General features: G+C 37.8%; 1 protein-coding gene across 2 annotated transcripts; it reads left to right on the top strand.

The window, feature by feature from the left end:
* Window positions 1-971: 971 nt before the first annotated feature.
* On the top strand, window positions 972-25,204 carry LOC128261046 (serine/threonine-protein phosphatase 2B catalytic subunit 3). 2 transcript variants are annotated; one of them, XM_052994474.1, is made up of 2 exons: window positions 972-1,296; window positions 22,220-25,204. In XM_052994474.1, the coding sequence occupies exon 2, from the start codon at window positions 22,421-22,423 to the stop codon at window positions 24,221-24,223; it is 1,803 nt and encodes a 600-aa protein (XP_052850434.1). In that variant the 5' UTR covers window positions 972-1,296; window positions 22,220-22,420; the 3' UTR covers window positions 24,224-25,204. The 2 variants fall into 2 exon arrangements, with proteins under 2 accessions (XP_052850434.1, XP_052850435.1); XM_052994475.1 differs by lacking the exon at window positions 972-1,296 and adding an exon at window positions 16,290-16,308 and having other exon boundaries at window positions 22,218-25,204.

Genomic DNA, 25,204 nt, shown 5'->3' with positions numbered 1-25,204 from the left:
AACGTTTTAAAATTATTTGTACAGTTTTCAAATATCTAACTGAAATCTATTAAATCCAAAAAATTTAATTATAAAAAACCATTTAATAAAAAGCACGTGAGCTCTTGATAAAAATATAGTTGAAATAAAAAATGAAATTATTATTTATCAAATATTAATATATAATTTGTAACCATCCGTACATTTTTAGGTGTTAAATAATTTCGAATTTATAGAATTGGCTGCCACTTCCCAGAAACCAAATTTCCACACAGTATATCGTAAAAAATACTACAAGAACGCGTAATGGGAACTCTGGAGTACAGTCTCGATTTTCCACCGGCGAACAATTTGAATTTTTCTGAGACGTTAGAGAGGCAAATTGAAATTAATTTTATAGGAACATAAATTAAAAATTATAAAATTATATCATGGTTCATAATAAAACCTTTCATGTTACTATATTATTAAAATGTATGTCAAAGCAAAATAAAATTGAAATCAAGTGAATGTAAAATATGGTTATATCAGATAAATGTATATTATATTCATTACTAATTACTAATGACATGTCAGAGACAGTAAAGTTAAATAAATTAACAAATATAATAAATATTTTAATATAATTTGACCAAACTTTTAAAAATTATTATGAAATATTTGATTAAACTCAAAATGTTATATCTTTTATCGTTAATCTTATTTATTTTTAATTTAAATAAAATAAAAGGTTTACCTTTCCCAGACATTTATATATTTATTTGAATTATTTAAGTCAATTCAAATAATACAGCATAATAAAATTAACACAATCAGTCCAATTGGGCTGTTAAAATTTAACAGTGCGCACGAATATCCAGTATGACCAAGGTAATCTCGGAAAAATATACCGGTTGAAAAATATAATTTATATACCATTTTTGTTTTTTTGGCGTCGAAAGCTTGCAGCTTGGTATTAAATACATTTTTAAGCCTGACCACACAATTGCAATTGAAAATGTTTATTGTATAATTTCGCATTGAATTGAGCAGGTGTGGTGTGCTTGTGTTGTGTGCTTGTGAACGAACCAAATATATACACACATGAGCTGGAGGACAGTGAATTCGAATTAGTTTTTATATAGCACATATAGCGTGCACTCTTTATAATCTCCCGTGTAAATCAGATATCGCAGCGCTTTTTCTCCCGTGTGCATTTCAAACGCGCTTCGCCAATACAAAAAAAAAAAAAAAAAAAAAAACAAAAGCTATAAGCTCAAATCGCCGAGAGTGAAAACGAATAGAATTTCAAGCTGAAAGCAAAGCGAAGAAGCTAAGGTAAATTGCAAGCAGTCTCTGTTTTTTTTCGTGCCATTTTCTACATCTCATCCTTCCGCAACCCGCACCCCGTCCGCCCCGCCCCCCATCCAATTGTGCAACACACGCACATACGCACGCACACAGACGCAAATGGGAGGCTTGGAGCAAACCAACAAACACACGCACACATGCCCAGCCACACGCGCGCATATACATATACCAATATACATATGCATACATACAGCTGTATGTACATGTTCCAATAAGAATGAGCCAAGACGTGAAATGTTTTTTTTTCTCGTGTGTGCATACATACATTAATATTAATTGCATTAAACGGGCCGAAAAAAGGAGAAAAACAAATGCAATGTCAATGTCCGCCCATGCCCGTTTCAATTAATTTTCCTGTCGATTTTTGCCCAAAAAAACGCGAGTGCAACGGGTAAAATAACATGATACACACTACATGTGTGAGTGTGTATATATGTATATAGGCAAATATTTTTTTTCTCTTATTAGTCATCTCTGTTGTGTGTGTGTGAAGCGATGAAGTTTCAGCTGAAGCTGTGTACGTACAACCCCAAATTTTTTTCGTGTGCAAAAAACCTGCAAGAAGAAGTGAAATAATCATAACGGTAAAAGGCTGCCAAAGGCAACTGAAATGGAAATATCAGTAAAATTCAACAAGAAAACTTTCGTGTGGCTGTGTGAGTGTGTGCAAACAAGAGATTTTCTCGGAGAGAGCAGAGCCGCACGTAAATTACGGTTCTCCTCGGCCAGTCTACGTGTGTATGTGTGAGTGTGTAAGCGACAGGACACCAAAGCTAAAGCAACGAAAATTTTCATGCTGTAGCAGCAGCACAGCGGTCCTTCCTTCATTTTCTCAATATGTGTGTGTGTTTTTCTTTTTTTTATGTCCTACTCTGCTGCTGCGCAGTCGCCGCCGACGTCGCACACACAGAAAAAAAAAATTGTATGATGATACATTTTGTGATTTTAACATCATTATATAGACCCCATATACTTTTTACATTACAATTTAACATATACAAAATATATAAAAGATATTATCGAACTTTGTGATTGGGTTTTAAAATAATTACTTGAAAAGTAAAGAATTCTTTGGCCAAGGGTACGATTTATTACCATGCTTTTATTACCAATAGCATATACAGAACAAATTCATTTGGATTGACATATGATTGACCTACAAAATTTGAAAGTCCAATTATATTTTGCATCCTGATTTGATTCCGATCTGTTTTTTTTGTTTCCTGTGCGGCGCTTTGAAATTTGCTTGTCCAATTTGGCACTCTCTCCATAGCTCGCCGCTGTCAGCTCTCTCTCTCTCTCTTTTTCTCTCTTTAGCCTCCTTGCGATTTGTTGTCCTTCGACTTCTGAGCTCTCAACTCCAGGGACGTGCCACAAGGTTCCACTGTGCGCGTGTTTTCGTTTCGAGAGCTTAGACCCAAGGTTCCTGGTTCATCTCGTCACTTTTGCCCCTTATATTCCCCCACTCAAGACCAAGCCCCTTGCATTTCCACCGGCGCTGCATTCCTGCATTCCTTTTGATATTCCTCCACTCCCCCAAGCTATTGACGTTCCCACGAGGAGCGGCCAGGAGGCGCCAGGAGCTTGTGCCTGGTACTGCTGCAATGCATTAATAATTGTGGGGGTCCAATGCAATCATCGAATAATTGCTCTATCGACGCTCCGAGCGAGTCGCAAACCCCATTCCCATTCCACCAAATCCTCCAGAATCAGAAAATGACACTTAAAAAATGTTTTTTTTTTTTTACCTCCTATTCAGTTTAACCAATTGCGTTATAAATACAACATTTTAACTGTCCTATACATGTTATAAGGATTGGTTGAGCTCGACAAAGTTCAAAAAAAGTTGCTAAACCCGAAATTTCGCCACCATAAATTAATTAAATAAAAAACCGCCAAAAATCCAAAATTAATTTGGTCCTATTTAAACTCAACCATGTGCGAGTAAATCGATCTTATTTGATTTTTTAGGCTTGGGAAACCATATATTTAGTGACAAAAAATTTGTATAAAATCGATTAAGCGGGGGATTGTTTAGTTAAATAGCTTGTTGGCTTCGTTAATGTATTAAAATTAACTTTAAGATAGAGTGATCAAATTAATTAATAATTTTAATTGACTAGAGTGTAGAGCAGGTGCTTAAATACCTCCCCTGACCACTTTTCAAAAACTAATAAAAGTAAACACTTGTTTTAAAGTGCATTATTATGTTAATTATCTAAATACTTCGAAAGCAGGTATTAAAACAGATTTTTTCCAAAAAAAAACTAACTTTGGAGTCTTCAGTAAGTTGTAAATAAGTAAATCTAAAGATTTATATCTACAAAGCCATTGCTCTGATAAATTTATAATTATTTTCATCGCGCAATGACATAATTACCTTTTTGAATTGCATTCTGATATAATAAAAGATAAAAAGACATTTTGAATATTGACAATAGCAATATTTTCAAAAATTTCTTTAGATCTTCAATGATTTCGATGCTTGTGGGCGAAAAAAAATGAGCCCATTTAATTGTTTAGAACATTTATGCTGGCCATACCCGTGTTTTTTAATCGATTGTTTTTAATTGAACAGGTGCTTCGATTGAAATCGGTGTGAGCTGTTTTTCCCAAAATTCCTGAACGCGGCATAAACATCGTGGTATTTTCAACGTAATTTTCAAAGCAGTGGGTGCGTTTAATTTATGGTTGGAGGAAGGGCTTTGTTTCGGTACTGAAGTTTCGGCTGTGTCCTTTGATTAACGGCAAACGGTTAAAAACGGTGTGCTCTAATTACTGGTATAAACCTCAGCAGGTGGAATTCGTAAATGGAAGTGGCATGCAAATTGAAAGCATAGACATTTTTCCTCACAATTAGCTTGGCGACAATTGCTCAAAGTGGCAACACGTTCACGAGAGGCTGCGTGGGAGCCAATAAGAAATGACTCACGCAAATGGCCAACAGCAAAAGCCACAGCCAGACAATACAATTGAGAATAACGAGAAAAAGAGTATAAAAATAAAATAAATAACAAACTACATAGAATAGAAATTGAATAGTAAAGCACCCGCCAACACAGAATTTCAAAGCAGACCAGTGCGATGCGATGTGAATGCGATGTGTGCTCTGGCTCTGGCTCTGGCTTTTCGTACACACAAATTGCGCTAATAATAGCAAAAGCAGCAGATGAAACTATTAGAAGTACAGAGAGTTGCGCCCGAGTTTTCGCCACGCAAAAATAGGAACGTGAATATAACAAAAGCAAAATGCTCACCGAACTTGGTGGAAATCTACCGTGAATGTATAAAATAAGAAGTCGAATCGGTTGCACTACATATAGTTGCACTTAAAAATTTTACGAACAGAAAATAACGATTTGCCATTAAAACTACGGGACAATAAATAACGCCAAGAACTTAAAATGACGGTACATAAACTTTTATTGAATTGAATTCTGATTAAGCACATTTCTGCGGCAAATTAACATTAAATTTATTTGTTTTACCTATTTCCATATACTAGAGGTAACAATATATCATATCTGTATCATTAACTTATTCGGACATGACAATATTGATTTACCCAAGATGAAGTTTTCGCCAAAATGTACATTTAAAAAGGGACTAAATTGAATTTGACCTGCATTCCAAATATAAAACAGCTTTAAACCCATTTAACGCATTTTTAGCATACATATATGAAATGAAATTAACCCAATTCCAGTTTAACACAAACTAAAAAGGAATTGAAGAAAAACTGTTGATACACCTAATTAACTGTTGATAAACCAAAATTAAATTAGGATACAAACAAATATTAAGTAAATTGAAAATTTATTTATGAAAATGGATAAAAATAAGCATAGAACTCTCTAGAAATACAGGATGTATTAAAAATTTTCATAAGGTATTAAAATATCTTTCTTTATGAAATTAAAAAAATCGATATTATTCTCTCAAGCCTATAGTTTCATAAGAAATCTCCAATTAATTTGGTGGTTTTTATATCGCTATTGAAATTTACTATTGGAAGAAAAAATTTGACTTGGATTGCATGAACGAATACTGCTTTATTAACTTGTTAAATGTGGATTTAATATTAATTTAACCCATTTTCATTTTGAATACATTTTTTTGGCATGCCCAGACGTACATAACTGTACATATGAATGTTCAAAATAAAAGTGGATTTATTCAATTAATTTTAATGCAAGAGTTTTTAGGAAAATAATTGTTAAAGTTATTAACATTACCATTTTAAATGTAAATATACAAATATTACGTATACGAAGAGTTATTTCTCATATACATGTTGCCCTTTTAAAATTTAGTTGAACTGCTCATATTGGCAATGGTTTAAAAATTGAGGAATTTTCTTTGGTTTTTTCCTTTTATATAGTGAATCGTTTAAGTTTGAAAATATACAAAATTCTTGAAGTAAAGGTGGATATACTAATATTGTGAGCACTGCTGTAGGTGCATATATACAGTTATCCCCAACAGTTTCGGGTCAATTGACTTTTAGTGTAGTGCTGTGTGTAGTGCACACACACATATACATATACCCGTTTACTCTCAGCTATATATATATATATATGTTTGTGTGTGTAAGCAGAGGCGCAGGGAAAAAGGAAAAAGCTCGCAAAACGTAGCGAGCAACACGGCAACTCTGCTGACGTCGACGCAGGCATTGGCAGAGGCAGCGGCAGAGCACGCAACAAATCGCCTGAGCCAAAGCCTAAGCTCACACAGATACATGTGCATATAGCGCTCGCACCCTCTCCCACTCCCACACCAACTCCCCACTTCTTTCGTTCTCTCTTTTACCCAAGCGTCACCGCACTGTGGGCGTGATAAGCCCAAACATTGAGCCTTGATTTCGCTACGCTCCTTGGCTTGAGATTTTCAAAAGTTTTTAAGCGCTACCCTATAAAATATTCATAAATATTTAATGGTATGCGTGGGCCTGCACTTCCTCATTAGAAGAAAAGCTTTATACACAGAAAAAAAACATGTATATTTTAAAAAACCTCGTATTTCAGAGAAATCTTTAAAAAGTTTTTGAAAGCCAAACGTAAGTTTAATAAAAAAAACTTGCTAACACATCAAAATCTTAACCAGAAAAGCCAAATATTTTTGGGACTTTTCTGACTTACATGTTATTTTATATATATATGTATAAGAAAACGATGTTTGTATTAACTCGATATTTACATGTCAAATTTTTATTCACTAGACTGACAAAATATAACAATTTTTTGGACTTGCGAGATGTTTAAGATTACTGTTGTGTTACCATAGGCAGTTGCTATTCGTTCTATCCAAGTATTAACAAAAATATTTTTTAGTTTTTTTTAGTTAATCTTTGATTTTTAATTTCATAACGAGGCTTTTTTTGTGTACTGTACTGTGCAAATTGTGAGAGGAGGTGCAAATGGTCAAAGCTCAGTGTAATTTTATTTCGTATTAACTCATATGCGGCCACCTGATTCTCGAAACCTTGGCCTCCCATTTCTTTTGTCAATGACATCAGCATCTTTTTTTTATGCCCCATCACCCCCGTTGTGACCCATTGTACCTGGCATGTTTTCCCATTCCTGCTCTGCGCGTTTGCCTTCGAATTCTTATCTGCTGCAGTTGACGTTTCGGGTCCAAGGAAAAGGATACGTGCCGATGAAAGTTAGAGGAGAATGAATGGGAAGTACTAACAAAAATAAACATAAAAGGAAAATTTCTTTGGCCTTTATGAAGTGCCCAAATTAAAATCCGAAATATACATACCGGTAGCAATTCAAGTCTCAGCAAAAAGCAAATAATTGCCCAATTAAAAAGCAATAAACTTTAAAAAGGGTTGCTTGAAATAATTCGATTTTTAAATATATAATTTTAAGTAAATAAAATTACTTAAAGTTTATGTAAAACAAAGTTAGTAATAAAAGATTGCATTGCTCTACTTTATTAAAGTTGTTTATTTCTCCTGCAAATCGAAAATATCATAATTATGGTAAAATGTTTTCAACGCAGTGGTGGAGGCAACTTCATTTTCGACACTTCAAAATTTATCCTTGGGTGGTGTATTATAAACGTTAATTGAAACTTTAAATCATCTATTTTTTTTTCGAAAACAAGATTTGATTTCTTGAAATCCTGATAACTTTTTTTTTGGATCTAGATGTCTATGTTTTAAGGCCAAAGAAAGCGAGGCAAAATGTAGTTATAATCCGAAGACGATGATTCTATATGATTTTAGGTAATTAACTAATTACTTTTTTAAAACGGCTAGGGTACAAAAACATCGACCAATCGATGTTGGCTTCTCATCTCGGTTATCTTTGCTTAAGCTCTTTGGTGTTTTCCTTTCATGACAACGTTGCATTGTTTTCAATTTTATTGGCGTGCCGTTGTATATTTTCCCCTCTGCTGTTTTCCTACTTGCTGCTCCGTGCTTTTCAGTTCTGTTGCTCGTGTGCCAGCAACAGGACACAGCACAGCACACAGAACGCAGGACACGCAGACGGCAAAAGCAACAGCAACGGAGGAAACGCCAGGAACAGTGGGAGGCATCCATGTCGTTGTCGTCATAATGACCGACTAACTGAGTGACTGCGTACGTCTGTTATCCTGGGCGTGCGTTTGTGTTGGTGTTGGTGGGTCCTTTGCCTTTCCCATTGCCCCTGCGTGCGACTGTGTTTGAGCTTGTGGCGCTTTTGGATGTGCCTGTATCGTATCTCTCGGTTCGTGCATGCGCCTCAACAGCGGTCAGGGTTGACTTTTTGCAGGCGGTAACCTACTATGCATGGAGGAAGCTACAGGACCCGGACCCAGAACACAGGCTCACCCCTCCGTAAGCGTAACCCTCGGGCCAGCGCAACAACGGCAATGAAATTAAGCTGAATCCCAACCAAATCCGCGCGCTTCTCCGGTCTTATTGGATTTCGGGGTTTCTGTGTGAGTGTGTTTGTGTGTGTGTGTGTTGAGTGTGCTGGGGAATCGATAAAGCATACTTATTTGGATTTTTGGTGCAACATGCTTTAAACTACGTATACACACAGCCACAAGTACAGATACAGATACAGAACACTAAGAACTACACAGAGAGAAAAAGTGATATGAAATAATCAATTTTAGATGCATATCATTTAAAACGGTATCTCTTCAAATTAAATTATATATGTTCATATTGTTTAAACAATATTTTTTCTAAATCTTATTTTGATATTCGAAATAAAATTAAGTTTTTTGCCCACACAAATCACTTTGGTCAGCTTTGGTATTAATATCTGTCTTGTTTTTTTACTTAAAAAAGTATAGAGTTCATCCTGATTCAACATTGTTCACATATCAAAATGACATAAAAATATAAATATTTATTTGACCTGCGCATTGAATCTATGCTTTTCTTTCTGTGTGGGTACGGTGTGTCATATTTCAGCTCTATATTCTCGGCACCCCACCGAACATAACCTCAAACCACGTTATAGCTGCGCCATCAAAAGCTCCACTGTCTTGCTCTCGCTCTTTCTCTCTTTGGCTCTCTCCCTCTAGCTTGCCCCAACGTCCCAGTTAGACCAACTCGAGATTAGCTTCCGGTGGGGATATAAATCATCTCTCGGTTCGTTGCTCAAGTTATAAATATTAAATATTCAAAAGCGACTTTTTCCCATCCTGCCTTCATCTCCAGCTGAGTGTATGTGTGTGTTTTACTCTGCTTGCCTTTGTTTCGCCCTTTCGCTTTCAGCCTCGCACTTTAAACAGCTGCTCCTGCTCCCGCTCCTGCTCGTGCTTCATTCTCCTGGCATTTTCCGTCACCCCCTCTCTCTCTCTGGTTTAACGCACTCTCCCGAAGCTTCGTTACAGTTACTTTACGCATACACTGGCGGTCATAAAAACCGCAACGCGAATGAATGAAACAACAAAAACCGCTTGGGGAATTCCGTTCTGGGGCTCACTGTGTGAGAGCTATGTACATATGTGTGTGTGTGTGTGTTTGTGTGTGTGTGAGAGTGGGTCGAGAATTTTGAACAAAGGAAATCCAGGTTAAAGATTATGTTATTCATTCTACCCATATTAACCCTTAAATAATATAGATGAACTTACCAAACGAAACAAATTTTGAATATATATTTAAAAATCCTGGAGCAGAACAACATAACAATACAAATAAACAATAACATTCCCAACTGAAATCTCTTCATATCACAATAATAATTAACTTTTTATGTAAAAACGTAATGGAATCAAATTTTCTGTAATCATTACTTTACTCATACCATACGTAATGTCAGTTAAAATAATTTAATTAATCAAAGACAACAGCACGGATGAAATGCAGATTAGACATTTTTCCTGGACTCCTCCGAAATACAAAATAAAAGTATTAAAGCAAGTTAGTAAGGGTATTCGAATTGTACCTTATTTATTGTGGATTTCACCCCATTCGAGCGCATAGTAAAAAGTTGCCTCCTTGTTTCTGTTGTTGTTTTTTTTTTCTGGTAGTGTTGCCCCCTTTCTGTGTAAGTTTTGCGTTTGTGCTACTTAACCTTTTTTGTTGGCAGCATTTTGAAAAGTTGTTGGCCAAAGTATTTTATGCTGTATGGCGGAAACTTTCGAGTGTTTTGTTGTTTTTCTCAGTTTTATGTATATCCCTGCTAAGAAGTGTATTGCAATTTTTGCTAGAGGTTCGCAAGGCATATTTCAAATATTTCTGGCTCGTTTAAAATATTATTGATATCATTAATATCATCATCAGGCAAGTTGATATATGGTCAAAAGTCTGTATACTTTTCCATTTCTTTTCTGCCTCTGAAAGAAATAACGGGTTCCAATTTGGTTGACTCTCGAATATAACTTTTATACGCCCAATAAATATTGTTTCGTTATGTCAATATAAATTATTTTGAAATTTTGAAATTTAATTAACATTTAAGAAATTGAAATCCAAATTCGTTAAATTGATCATTATATCACAGTAAGTTTAAGTAAATAGCCTTATGATTTATTGGCATGAGCGTATTGGAACGTCGTATGCACTATATATGTATATATGCTTTGTATATGTTTTGGTCATGCCGCTTAATTTTGTGCTTAGCTCTTGGCCATCGAGTGGCGGAGCTACTTTTCCTTTTGGCCTCCCTTCGCTTTGATTGTGTGAGTGCACTCAGCATGCTAACAATGCCGTTAGCCAACAACAAAGGCGGTTGCTTTGGTTTTGTTTTGTTTGCTGCTTTGCATAAATTTGCACACACAAAACTCTGGCGACTGGCGACTAGAGAAGAAAAATCCGCAAAAGACGAAAAATTTGGCTAAGCTGTTGCAGTTTTTATGACCGGCCACTGTGCGACGAGAAATAATGGTAATGATGACGTTGCCTTGGCCGTTTATTCTCCTTCCTCGACTTTGTCAATGACATGTCCTTTTCGCCGTCTCTCTCACTCTAAACCTGCTGCTGCCACTTTCAGTTTGCCAACGTACGTGTGCGTGCGTATACGTAATGTTGCATTTTACGGTTACTCGTTAAAGTTAATGCTTATAGGTAATTGGTTGCTGTCGTTGACACCTATGCGAAGCATTTTACAAGATTTGCGCTCCCTGCCTGTGTGTACGTGTATGTGTATGTGTATGTATATGTGTGTGTTGGCTTAGATTGCTTAAATGTGGTCACGATACGCACATCAGCTGTTTGCCCCAAGTTAAGCCGCATTTGCTGGGTTCCAAATCGAAATAATATTGATGCCAAGTCCCTTGTATTATTTTAAGCACAGCATTGTTGCAGATAACAGCACATTAAACAAGATTAGTCACCCAGTTCATTTGCATGTGGCTATTTAACAAAAACTGTTTGGTTTAAATAAATAAAATGCCTACCGCGTTTAGGGGTTTATCCAATATAGATAGGGATAGTAGTGAAAACAAAATGTCGAGATATTTTATGTTCGTGAACTATTTATTATCAGAATCCTATAAATACAAATATCATATGCATGGGGCTTTAGTCGTTTACAGGTTCGTCCAAAGTAGATAGGGACAGTAGTGCAATTTAGATTTAAAATGTCTTAATTTAATTGCACTAAACTATGTACATATATGTTATTCTTGTTTGTGAACTATTTTGATAGGCAGAAATGTCATATGCATGAGGCTTTTGTATTTGCCAATAAATTGCTTGGGTATATGGCACATTAATCTAAAGAAGAAATTCAATATGTGTTGCTCTTAGAACATCATTTGCATTTCGTGTCGGTGGTTTTCATAAGTGTGTTTACCAGTAAAAGCAGACAGATCGCATGCACTACTTAAGGCATGCTGGGCATATTAAAAGAGACAGCTTAATAGGAGGGTTTTATTTATAAACAATTGCATGCGCATTTTAGCTGGCCACTTTGCACACCTTCGCCTGAACCTGTGTGCACCTGCTCGCCAGTGAGCAGTGGACTAATGCTAATTGCCGGGTGGAAAGCAAACGCAAACGCAAACCCATAGGCAAGGTGGAAGCACACATGAAAATGAAACGAAGCGACTGCGAAGCGCTCACTAAAATTAGGTCGAGCAGTAACAGAGCAGCGCCACAGACAGTAGAATACAATTTGCCAAAAATAATCTCGCTGTGCGACAATTTTCATGCACCAAACAAACAATATACTACACCCACCACACACATGGGATATGAAAAATCGCTCAAAGTGAAAAAAGTACTTGAGTTATTGGAGCAGGCAGCCGCACAGGGGCGGGGATAAGATGAATGGGGGCGTTGGGGTCTGGTAGTCGGTGCTCGATGGTCGATGGTTGGGGGGAAGTCGACAGTCCGAGAGCTGTCAATCAAACGGACACCAAAAAAGTGCGAGGCGTTGACTTGGATGTTTTTTTTTTTTTTTTCTTTATTTTTTTTTTTTTTTGTACGCCTTTTAGAAACGATAAATTAAGTTAAACATTTACTTGAAATATATGCACGTATATTTTGCTTATTAAACGCTAAATACAGTGAGTGTATGCAATAAGTTAGTTCTATAATGCCTGAAATATGTGTCACATGTCTGCCTCCGAAAATACAGTATTTTATGGTTAGTGTGCAGCTAGTTCTCAATTGGCATTTATAATTTATATACCCGGAATTTTCAGAGTAAAACGATGAAAAGTTACGAGTTCATTTTTCCACATACTTATACGAAGCCCACGCGGTAGAAGTGTATTTCAAATTTGGGTCACGATACCTTCCGCACCCGCGAAATCCGAAAATATTGATGTTAAGAGAATTTGTATCTACCTATGTATGTTTGTATTTGTTTTTATTGAAAATTTCTTGTTGCATACATAGTTTTCTGGGAAAGGTTGTGTTTTAAATAATCATATATTTTGAACAGTACTTCACTGTTTTCATTTTGCTTCGGGTTTTGATTTTAATTAGCTTTGGTCAAAAATTTTGAAGTTATCGTTCGTAGCAAAGCAATTGTGTAGCTTATGTTCTCTAAGCAATATCAAATATAATCAAAGGAATATGTATATATCTTTACAACTGTCCTCTGCTGTTTTTGCATAGCCATCTATCTATCATCAGTTCATATTTTTTGTCCACCTGTCATATAGCAAATGTATAACCTCTTGCATCTAAGCTCTAAGCACACTTTTTGTCACACTTCTGTGTTTTCCCAATAAAGGGTTTTTTGGCAAAGACAAACCATGATGTATGTATGTCCAATAACCGATTTACACGGCGGCTTCTTCCCTGCGTGTGTTGTTGTTTTGGTTATTTTTTTTTTTTTATTTATTTGTATCTTGCGCGGATAACTGTACACTCTGTTTGCGCCCTATCGTTAAAAATTGGCCAAATGGCGTGCGACCAACGTACATTAAATGCGGGCAAACAAGACAAAGCAAATTCGTCAAAAAAAAAGAAGAAAAAAAAATAAAAATTCCGGTTCAAATTTCGAACAAATATGTTTTTAACGCCCGTATGTGTTTCGCTTTTTCCCCATTTTGCCTAGGTGAAAATACAAATTTTTTCTCGGGTCGCACTGTCTGTCGTGTGAGTCCGTGTGTATCCGTGTGTGTTTTCGGGTGTTTGAGGTGGGTGGTTGGGAAATGGGTTATACTGTGCGGCTTTTGTGGGTGACATGTGCATGTGAGGTGAGGGTAGGTGGACTTGCGCGCGGTGTTTGTTTTTGGCTTATTTGTTTCAGACTTTTTTCCACGTACTTTTCCTTTTGGCAACAACGTGACTTCATCATCATCCAACATGATCATTGTCGACGACCGCGTAACGTGGAAAAACAATTGCATAAATATTTATGTGTGCTCATGTGAGCGTTTTCCGTTTGCGGTTTTTTGTGCAAACATTTCTAGCCTCATAGCATTATTACCCCTCCATCCTCCACCCATCACCCACCACCCATCACCCATAAAGAAACGTCAAAGGATTGCCCGGCAAATTGGCTTCGGCCGTAAAATGCGTTTGCGTGTAGAAACCAAACATTTCCATTTTCCCTTTTTGTCGTTGATATTTTTTGTTTTTATTTTTTTTTTTATTTATAAATATATGTTGTATAGGAGTACTATCTCACCCTGGTTTCCACAACCAGCCTTATTGATGGCATAATTGTTGTTGCCGCTGTTACTGTGCTTAGTCGCAACGCATTTCTTACTTAATTATTATAATTAATTGGCAAGAACAACAACTAAGGCAAAGGCAAAGGGAATGGGAATGGGGAAAAGGAGCAAAACCAAATATAAGCGAACAAGGCACGCGACCACCCCACAAATGGGATGTACGTACAATACGTATGTTTGTGTTTAGGGTACGTAGCCTTAAGTTCAACAGGCGAAAGGCCTCTGAACATTCTAGAATTTCGAATCGTTTTCACTGTGAACTTTGGCCCACAGTGCAGTGCAGGAAAACCATTTAAATAAGCCTTTTAACGCTCTGGCGCGGTTCTTTCAGCCAGGCGACAAAAGCCCCCAGTTTAGCTGAATAATTTACCATTTATAAACGCTTTTCCTTCATGAGTTTGCGTTGTGCTAGTGAAAAACAATGCTACACAGACAATAGATGGGATAATATGAATAAAAAAAAAATTTAAAAAAAAAAAAAACATAAAAACAAAGAATAACACGTAAATGTTTGCTTATAAAAATGAAAAAGAACAATTGCTAAGCCATTTTATGCGCATGAAAGCGGAATTATGCAAATGCAAAGTAAGCCAAGAACAGCAGCGGGGATAACATAACACTTTTACACTGCCTGCAATAAAAGCCAGATTTTTTTCTGTCTAGTGTATGTAGTTCCATATCTATTCCAAATTGAAATTTAAAGAATAACGTAATCTCTTTTCCTTATCTAGTCTTGAATCTACATACATAATTGTTGTATATTTTATTTTATTTTTATTTTTTTTATTTATTTTTCTTTGTTTTATTTATTAAAAAAAATTGTTTTTTTTTTTTTCGTTGTTATGGCCTGGAGCTAATGCAACGAAATTAATTCTAAGCACGCATCTACACTACAGTAAAAATATTTTGTAATTATTTTAACTGCTGTAGCTTTACTGGTTTGTCTGTTTAACGAGTCTGTTTATATATTGCTGGAATTACAAAAATTGAGTTGAGAACTTAGCTTTTGGTAAGATATCTCTAAGTCTTAGATATAAAATATATATTATAATTCAAAGTCTTGAACATTTTATAAGGAAACATGGAGTTGAGGTTGCATGACTTAAATCCACGCACAAACCTAACCAAGTAATGCAAATCGAGCACAATTATTATAGCCATGTCACTCTGTTTTCAATAAGGCTCCATTGATCATAAATGCAAACAAGAGCTGTTGTTGGCGGTATTTCGTATGTTGGTATTTCACTTATTTTTACCAGACACCGCAAAGCAAACACAGAGACATGGAAACAAGCAGCTGCTTTCTGCTTGCCCCTCTTGAGTTCGTTTTATTTCGTTTTGGTACTGTGTCGGTTCAGTTCGGTGTCTCGCCTATTGTTTTTGCCATTGGCACTCGACACACTTTTTAATTAGTTTTGCCACATTTCGCAAATAGTTTTAAGCAAATACAGCACTTTGGTCGCTTTAATTAAACGCGCCTTTGTTGTTTTGCTAGCTTGGATCAGTTGATTTGTTTCTTTGCATTCAACAATAAATATTTACACATCTTGTTTTTTAATTACGTTGCCGTGTTGTCGAGTTGGCCGACTGGACCGCAATATATGGCTGCCATAATTGTGTAGGTGGCAACCCTACACAGAAAACATGCATATGTACATATACATACATTCATATTCAATATGGTATTTTTGCAAATTGTGTTACAATCGAATGCAAAAGGTGCAGGCATGCATGTATTTACTTGTTGGATAAACATCGAAAATACAGTACACTGAATTTATGGATTCAGTCGAACTATTACGATTACGAAGGTGAATGTGAATGTGAATGTGAATGCGAATATGAATGTGAATGTGTTCGTGTCTGCTGGTGGGTGTATGGTTGGATGGGTGGCCAGGTCTGGAACACATGTTTATCGCATGATATAAACCACCGACGGAATACAATGGCTGTCAGAATTTAAACCGCAAACCCCGCCTAGCAGCCGTCTAAAACGAAAAATAAATACCGAAGAAATGAAACGAAACGAAACGAGACCAACAACTACACCTAACCTACATATGTACATACATCCACCAACAGAAGAAAGACACAAAATATAAAACAGGCAGTGGGCAAAAGGTTGATTCTATAGGACTGACACCTGTACAAAGCGTCGATAAGTGAGGCCAAGTGGGCTATTAAATGCCAAGTTAATGGGTTGAACAAATTGTTTTTACCAGTCGGTGTTGTTATTTTCCGCTGATGTTCATTTCGCTTCGCTGGGAGTAGACGCATTAAATGCATACCAAAAACCCGCCCGCCAGTCTGATCGATTAAGTATGTATTATGTGCACTCAATCTGGCAGTCTGGCAGTCTGGTAGGCCAAGGACTTATGTAAATTCACCGATAAGCAAGTAAGCGATGACAGTGAGAAATTAAGTCCAATTATGTTATCAACGAATGTCAAGTTCATTCGTTTTACCGATAACTAAAGGATGATTGTAAATGGTGGCCAACGATAAAAATCGTTAAGTTATCGAGCTTTAATCAAATACAGTTATCGATGATCTTAAAATGATGATATTATGAACTAAAAAGCTTACTTTAGCAAAATACTTAATCAAAAATCAGCTATACCAAAGTAAGCCGTGTATGCTAAATTTACCTAATTATCAGTTACAATTCTTCGATAAATTTATATTTAAATCGAATTTCAACAAAGCTCTTGCTTAATTTTTGTATTTTAAACAGTGGCCATATATTGTTTACAAAACATGCTATCACTGTGGGTCAACAGTTTACGATTGTACGACACAAAATGATTGTATATAAACGCGTGCCAATATATTAATTGCAATAAATTGAGCAAAAACATTAGCACAAATTACAATTGACACGGCGATTGAAAGAAAAACACAACAATTTGTGCTATGCCATCGTTGTTCGCGTGTGTGTTGTGTGTTCATTACGCGGTCAAACTGTTTTATTTGCATTAAAATTGAGGTTAATAACTATGGCGCAAATTTATTGCAACTGTCAATGCATACCCATTAAAATGCTCGCGTTCAATTTGATGCGTCAAATGCTCGATTAGCAACCAGCAACCGCGCGCGCAACCAAACCAAACCAGACCGGACCAGACCGACCAGCTAGCCAGCTAGCCATCTAGCCATCTAGCCACACACCCAAAACCAAAACCACCGACATGACGTCGCCCTTCCTTCCAACCATAACCATTACGGCAAATCGGCATTACGGCACTGAGGCACTTCGGCACTCCGGCCCCCTAAATTATTAATGCCTCACTGCTGTGTCTGTCTGCTAATTTGAAGCCGTTTGCTGGTTTTCGGTTTCGGTTCTCGCTTTTGTTTTCGACGACTGTTGCCGTTTCTGTTGCGTAGCCAAACTGGGGTAACTTTACACGCCTTTTAGCCACTCTATAGCTGTACGAAGTCTCAATTTGGCATGGAATATATATATATATATATTATACATATCCTGCAAGAGGATTGTGATACGAATGTTTTTTAGAATCTTAATTCTGCAACCTTTTGCTACGCTTGTTCAAAATACTTTAATGGGTTTCCCTTGGATAACATTATGATAACTATTACTCTAGAAGGAGATTTCAAAAACTTCCTTAGCCCAACTTTTTAGAATTTTTTGATCTTAGCAGTTAATTGATTTGATTGAAAATTGTTTGATTTTACAAATTCTTACCACGTTTTTGGATGTTTTATAATAGAGCATTCTCTATATTAAAACTTTTCAATATTTAAAGAAATTCAAATTTATCATGACAATTAAAGATATTTGAACTTCTTTTTAAGTGCTCCCACTGATATTTTATGATTTGAAAACCAAGGCTTCAATAATAACCAATCTGTAAGACTTTCAAGTACAGATCACTTGTCTTATGTCACCTTATGTCATGTTATAAACCTTTTAACAACGTATAGGTTTAGTCATTTAGTTTTTTTAATAAAATCGTTAGAGCTTTAAGATTATTCAAAAGGTATTCAGATACTTTTTATTTTTCACAAAAAGTTTGAGCTGATTTGCTGATTTGCTGCGATTCAGACTGGTTTGGTCAATAAAATTAGCATTTGGGCGCACGTTCCTCTCGATTTTTGGCCACCGGTTTCTGCCGTTGCACATTATTGCACTCGGGAGATACCAATAACGAGTGCTGATATAATAACACCGACATGCGAGGCGAGCTTCATAAAAATTGAAGACATGCCCATTTATGCACATTAATGTGTGTACAACGTAACACATAAATTGCACGTTGGGGACAAGCCCCTCTAATACGGGTGTGCAATGCAATGCACTTGTCGTTCATCCGACAGCCTGAAATAATTCAATAAAATCACTAACATTTTATGGGCCATTAATTAAGGCATGAAAAAGGAACAAGACACTGTTGTCTAAGTGATTTCTAATTTAATTGATTGCATGTTATTGTCTAGAATTTGTTGTGGCATAAATGGCTAGTTGTGTGGTTTAGCTCTGAATTGGCAAAGACAATTCAAATTGTTAGTCTTTGACGGCGAGAAAAATATTCTTCTTGGCTGATTGACAAGTCAAGATGTACATTTGGCCTTACCTTTATAAACAACAGTGGGAATTTACTACAAAAAAATTAAGAAACAGGGAAAAGAAAGGGTTTGCATTGATATTTATACAAAATTCTATATCACATTTGAGATTTGTACTAAAATCTATTATCCATCCAGAGCAGTATATATCTATGTATAGAATTTAAAATTTATATAGAAATAAGTAAGTATATATCAAATAGGCACTAATCATTCGCCCGACTTCGTTACCTTTGACCATGCCGAAAATAATCGTTTGCATAATTGCCTTTTAATTACCATACGAAGCACAGATTGTAAATATGTACATATTTCTATATAAATAGATGTGTAACAGATCGCTACAGGTATCGGTGGTTAACGTATAAACTTAAATATTTGACAAGTTAAGCCACAATTTATCAAATGTTTTTTTCTCCTCCGCATATTTGGTATGTTAGCCATTTAAAAAAAATGTTCAATGTTACTGCAATTTTTATTATTTAAGAACCTATGGAATCGTATAATTTTCAAGACAATTTTTGATCAGAACTCTTAGGCATATATTTTTTAAAAGAGAGAGAGAGAGTATCAAATATCTTATAGTTGGTTGCTTTTTCATTTTGTTTCACGCGTGTGTCTTCTTTTGAAAAAATATATTCACAATATCATTAACAAGTTGAATTGTTAAGACAAGCGAGTGTTCACCATTCCGAGGGTTCACTGTATGCGTTTGATATCGGTGCAAAAGTAGCACAGACTCTGTTAAAGTAAACAAAAAGTTTTATTTCATTAGCCCCGCTACAATTGCTGTTGTCTGGCGTTGTGTCTTCTCGCGACTTTGTTTTGCTTTCGGGGGCTCCCACCTCCCCCGTTTTTTCTCTGAGTGTAAGAGGGGGGACACGTTCAGCTAGGAATGTCGAACATTTAGCCCGTTTTTGTGGGTGTGTTGATGCGATCGTGTAAACGCAAAAATATGCGCAAAGCAATAAAAACCTAACAATGAGCAAACAAATGGAATATATGCATGAAATTAGCTGTGTAGACAGTGATAACATTTTGTTCTCCCCACTTTGCAAACTTGTTTAATAATTAAAAATCAGCACACACTCAAGTCCTAAGATGTGTATGTGTGTGTCTTCGTGTACATCAAAAGCGTATCAATTTGCATAAAAATATTTCGTTTTCATACCAATTTGCATTGGCGGCGTATCCAAGTTTTCAATTCATGATTGGTTTCTTTGCATTAAGCAGTAGATATTTTTAGCATGTGTTTATAACCATGTCTAACTCGACTCTCAAAATGCTACAAAATAAGTTCCTAAAACCTATAAAACACAAAGTTTGCAATCAGTTTTTGGTTGTAGTTGTCATCAAATAAACGAGATTTTTTAATGTCTTTCGCAATGAACAACATTGAACTTGAGTCGTTAAAATACATTGTTAAAAAGTAATTGATTTTCTTATCACACTGCAACAATGTTTTCTATTGTCGTTTAAGAAAGTCAACCTAAGTATATACGAATTTCACAAATATTATTAGTACCTAATAAAAGCTCATAGCTGAATATCACTTAAATAAAAATTATATTACTTTTAAATTATTACTTTTCAATATTTAGAACCCAATACGGAAACGGAGTTGTATAATTTTAATAGGCCTGACTTACGATTAGTATTTATTACTTATTCAATTATACACTTTTTTGTATAACACAAACACGAAAGTAGCACAATTTTTATTTTTTAATATTTTATGACTTAAAGCGCTTACAACATGTTTTCTGACAGTCTGTTTTAAAAAATATAAAAATGTCTTAATCTGGGTATATGGTATCTAGTATTGAAAACAAAAATCATACCTTTGTTAGAAAGGTTGTTTGGAAAGCGCAACTCTCTAAAACGTCAATATTTGTAATTTATGGTGTTTTTGTTATTCGACTTCGGTCTTTTGTTATGCAATCAACTAGATTTACATTGAATTAAAATCAGTCGGCAGTTTAATTTCTGCGTCATTCCATCGCCTGTTCAATTTGGAAAAAGATAGCTGACTTTAATTTACAGCAATGTGGAGCCCGAACAACGGGGCGGATGGGTGATGTTTTCATACGGCGCTCGGCAGGACGCACGTGTTTTTGGCCCTATTGTTTTACCTATTACTTTTGTTGGCGTTACCGTTCTGCAGTTGTCAGTCAATACATCACTTGCAGACTGGTAGCAGTTACCAAGTTCAGCAGGCTTACCAGTGTTCGTCCGTCTGTCCGTCCATCTGTCGGTCCGCCAGTCAGTCAGTCACTCTCTGTTTGTGCAACCGCGTTGCGGTGATTGTTAGCGCTATATTTATTCAGACGGCGTTGATTATTTTTCTATTCATTTGCACATATTTGCATTTGTGCAAGGAACGACAGCCAGCAACAGGCCGCCAACAAAAATTGTGTTTTGTGTTTGCTTTATTGCGAAATGCTGCAATTAATCAAAAAGAACCCCAAACGTTGCCAAAAACGTCGAAATGTGTGAAGCAGGTTGGTGCCAATCAGAGCACATATTAACTGTAACTTAAAACCAGTCGTGTGGCTTTTGTCACTAGCTTATTTTTAACCAAAATAATGTTGAACGCTACTTATTGCTAATATTGCAGTTAATAACAGTTAATACATTCTTGACTTGCTTACAAGTGCAAATCACATGAAATATTTAAATAAGCCATGTTTTCCAATCTAAAACAATTTCAGGTTCAAAACATTTTTGGCTTTCGTCACAAGTCTTAGCCTCAAGAAAAGCTAATGCTGTTTTAGATTTGCTTTATCACTGCAATTGACATTTAAATTAAATATAGCTCAACTCCCTTCATGTGGTTTCCGTCACTTGGGTTGACCTTCAGAATATGTAATGCCCTTTGTAATTTGTTTTATTACTGCCATTGACATTAACAACGTGTATAAATATTAGAGAAAAAAAAATGCAAATTTGACGCTCCGTCATTCCGTCATTTTTAACTTTAGAACAAGCTAGCGCTCCCAAACTAAAAATATCTCATTAATTGTGATTGCAGCATATATTGTTTATATTCGAAAAGTGTATAAATAATATAATCTTTGATTTTAATTCAGTTGGTGATTTACTGTTGCAGTTGCCATGAAATGATTTTTCGTTTCCCATATCTGACTAATAAACTGCTGCAATTGTGGGCAATTGTTTAACTGTAAAAGTCACCCACTCACCTGCCAATTGTGAGTGTGACCACTACAATTGCGGTCAAGCTAATGGCACTTGATAATATTTAAAATACTTTACTTTCTCTATTATTTTATTCAAAAGCTCAAAAATAGACATGACACACTAGTATAATTTCAAAGAAATCAAAACTTTTAATATCTGACTTATTTATTAAACAAAAAATTTTTAAATTCTTTTTTTGTCATTTTTTTTTTGTAATTTTTAGAAATATAATTCTAATAATACTTATGATATGTATGGATTTTTATATTTTCCCCATTTAGTTTATACTTTATTAGCTTCACAAAAATATAAAAATAAAGTTTTAAAAGTTGCTTCCAAACTATTTATGATTGGTATAACCATAAGTTAAAAAAATACTATTATTTTGAGCGCAAGAGTATATAGCAACTTATTGGTGCCTCTTTGGCATACTCGGGTTCGGAACATAGTACATTTAATATTTATATATTACCAGTCGTGTATAAATACAAATGCTAACGTGGTCCTACCGTTTTTCGTTGCAGAGCACCAGGAATAGCAGCCAGTGAAGCCAATCCCACGGAACAGGACAAAAGCAAGGACAGGACCAAGGACCAACACCAGGTGGTGGTGGTGGAGCAGAAGCTGGCGCGTCTGGGGCAGTGTCACGTGATCAGGTGGTAAGCCAGCCAGCCAGCCAGCCAGCAGCGAATCTCTCCGGAGCCAGCAGTCGGAGGATCGGGCAACCATGTCTTCGCCGGCGGCCCAGAGCAACAGCAGCAGCAGCCAGTCGCAGTCCGCAGCCCAACAGCAGCAGCAGCAGCAGCAGCAGAATCAAAAGGCCAATGTCAACAACACACACGACAACAAGAATGCCACGGCGACGACGGGGACAGCAGGGGGATCGGGATCAGGATCAGGATCGGGAAGCGGCGGATCCTCGGCGGCGGGCACACAACAAGGGCAGCAGGGACAGGCACAGGGACAGGGGCAGGGGCAGAGCGGAACCTCGAGCGGACCATCGAGCCCCACCAAGCGCAGCACAATATCGACAAAGGAGCGTGTGATCGACAGCGTGCCATTTCCGCCGAGCCGCAAACTCACCTGCGCGGATGTGTTCGACGCGCGGACCGGAAAGCCGCAGCACGATGTCCTCAAGCAGCACTTCATCCTGGAGGGCAGGATCGAGGAGAGCGCCGCCCTGCGCATCATCCAAGAAGGCGCCACGCTACTGCGCACGGAAAAGACGATGATTGACATCGAGGCGCCGGTGACGGTGTGCGGCGACATACACGGCCAGTTCTACGACCTGATGAAGCTATTCGAGATCGGCGGCTCGCCGGCGACCACCAAGTATCTGTTCCTGGGCGACTACGTCGATCGGGGCTACTTCAGCATCGAGTGCGTCCTGTATTTGTGGTCGCTGAAGATCACCTATCCGCAGACGCTGTTCCTGCTGCGCGGCAACCACGAGTGCCGGCACCTGACCGAGTACTTCACCTTCAAGCAGGAGTGCAAGATCAAGTACTCGGAGCGCGTGTACGACGCCTGCATGGACGCGTTCGACTGCCTGCCGCTGGCGGCGCTCATGAACCAGCAGTTCCTGTGCGTGCACGGCGGCCTTTCGCCCGAGATACACGAGCTGGAGGACATTCGGCGGCTCGACCGCTTCAAGGAGCCGCCCGCCTTCGGCCCCATGTGCGACCTGCTGTGGTCGGACCCACTGGAGGACTTCGGCAACGAGAAGAACTCGGACTTCTACACGCACAACTCCGTGCGCGGCTGCTCGTACTTCTACAGCTACGCCGCCTGCTGCGACTTCCTGCAGAACAACAACCTGCTGTCGATCATCCGGGCGCACGAGGCGCAGGACGCCGGCTACCGCATGTACCGCAAGAGCCAGACCACCGGCTTCCCCTCGCTGATCACCATCTTCTCGGCGCCCAACTATCTCGACGTGTACAACAACAAGGCGGCGGTGCTGAAGTACGAGAACAACGTGATGAACATCCGGCAGTTCAACTGCTCGCCGCACCCTTACTGGCTGCCCAACTTCATGGACGTGTTCACCTGGTCGCTGCCCTTCGTGGGCGAGAAGGTCACCGAGATGCTGGTGAACGTGCTGAACATCTGCTCCGACGACGAGCTCATGACCGAGGAGAGCGAGGAGCCGCTCTCGGACGACGAGGCGGCGCTGCGCAAGGAGGTGATCCGCAACAAGATCCGTGCCATCGGCAAGATGGCGCGCGTCTTCTCCGTGCTGCGCGAGGAGTCCGAGTCGGTGCTGCAGCTGAAGGGCCTGACGCCCACGGGCGCCCTGCCCCTCGGCGCCCTCTCCGGCGGCAAGCAGTCGCTCAAGAACGCCATGCAGGGCTTCTCGCCCAACCACAAGATTACCTCGTTCGCGGAGGCCAAGGGCCTGGATGCCGTCAACGAACGGATGCCGCCGCGGCGGGATGCCACACCATCGCCGGCGGAGGAGGGCCAGAAATCACTGTCAGCCGCGGCAGCAGCAGCGGCCAATGCAAATGCGAATTCAATCAATGGATAATTCTAAGTCAGTTGACAGCAGCAGCAGCTAGAGCTTCAGCTACAGCTATAGCTACAGCTAAAGTTAAATAACAAGTCAAGTTAGTCAGTCGATGGATCGATGCGGGTCTTCTTTGGATCTACGGTTCCAAGAGGGGACCCACAGGATCGGAGGAGCGGAGGAGGAGCAGAAGCAGGAGCAGGAGCAAAGTCAGTTGGTAGTCGACAGTTAAGCAGCAAACGGTGGGAGGGAGTCAGCAAGCAACAGAGGAGCAGAGGAATAGTCTCAAGATCGGCTCAAAGGAGATATAAACTGGGCATACAGACATACAACACACAGCTAATTGAAATTGAATTGATCATTAACGGAAGGCGAAATTGATCAAGGATAGGGATCAGGAGCAGAGACACCACCACAACAAAAAAAAACAACAACAACAACACAGCAAGCGTTAACGAGTACTTATTGGTATTAAAAGAGCAACAATTGAAAGTAAAAATGCGAAAACACCCCCTAAAATGGAAGCTAATTATAAAGTTGAAAGATTATAGAAATATATATATATATATATATAAATATATGTATATAAATATTTATATATATCTATATCAAAATTTTGTGCAACGTTATATCAAAAGAGAAAATGTAAAAGTTAAGCAACAGTGTTTAAAAGCGCGCATGCGCAACAGGCAGTTGACAAGGAGCAGTAGACAGATGCAGTTGTAAGATGCAAGTTGCGCGCATTCCCCCAATTATAAAAAAACAAAGAAAAAAGAAAAAAAAAAGAATTAATAAAAGCAAATTAGGTAATTTAAATTATTTGCTAACAAATTGTAAAACGAATCGAAAACCAACTTTCTCATCTCTGTAAAGTCAAACCAAACGAAGTTAAAAAAGCAAAAGAGAACTAAACCTAGCATCTAAACTGAAACCTAAAGCTAAAGGATATTCTACTACTTTCGTTGTGTGGCGTCTGCGGCGACTTCTTCTCAAAAACAAAAA

The sequence above is a fragment of the Drosophila gunungcola genome, assembly GCF_025200985.1.
Source record: "Drosophila gunungcola strain Sukarami chromosome X unlocalized genomic scaffold, Dgunungcola_SK_2 000049F, whole genome shotgun sequence".
Taxonomy (NCBI): domain Eukaryota; kingdom Metazoa; phylum Arthropoda; class Insecta; order Diptera; family Drosophilidae; genus Drosophila; species Drosophila gunungcola.
Note: the sequence above shows the minus strand (reverse complement) of the source record. Positions and strands in the feature narration are given on the sequence as shown.

Bases quoted from the DNA above. Each gene is read 5' to 3' on its own strand.
- LOC128261046 (XM_052994474.1), top strand. From the start codon at position 22,421: ATGTCTTCGCCGGCGGCCCAGAGCAACAGCAGCAGCAGCCAGTCGCAG.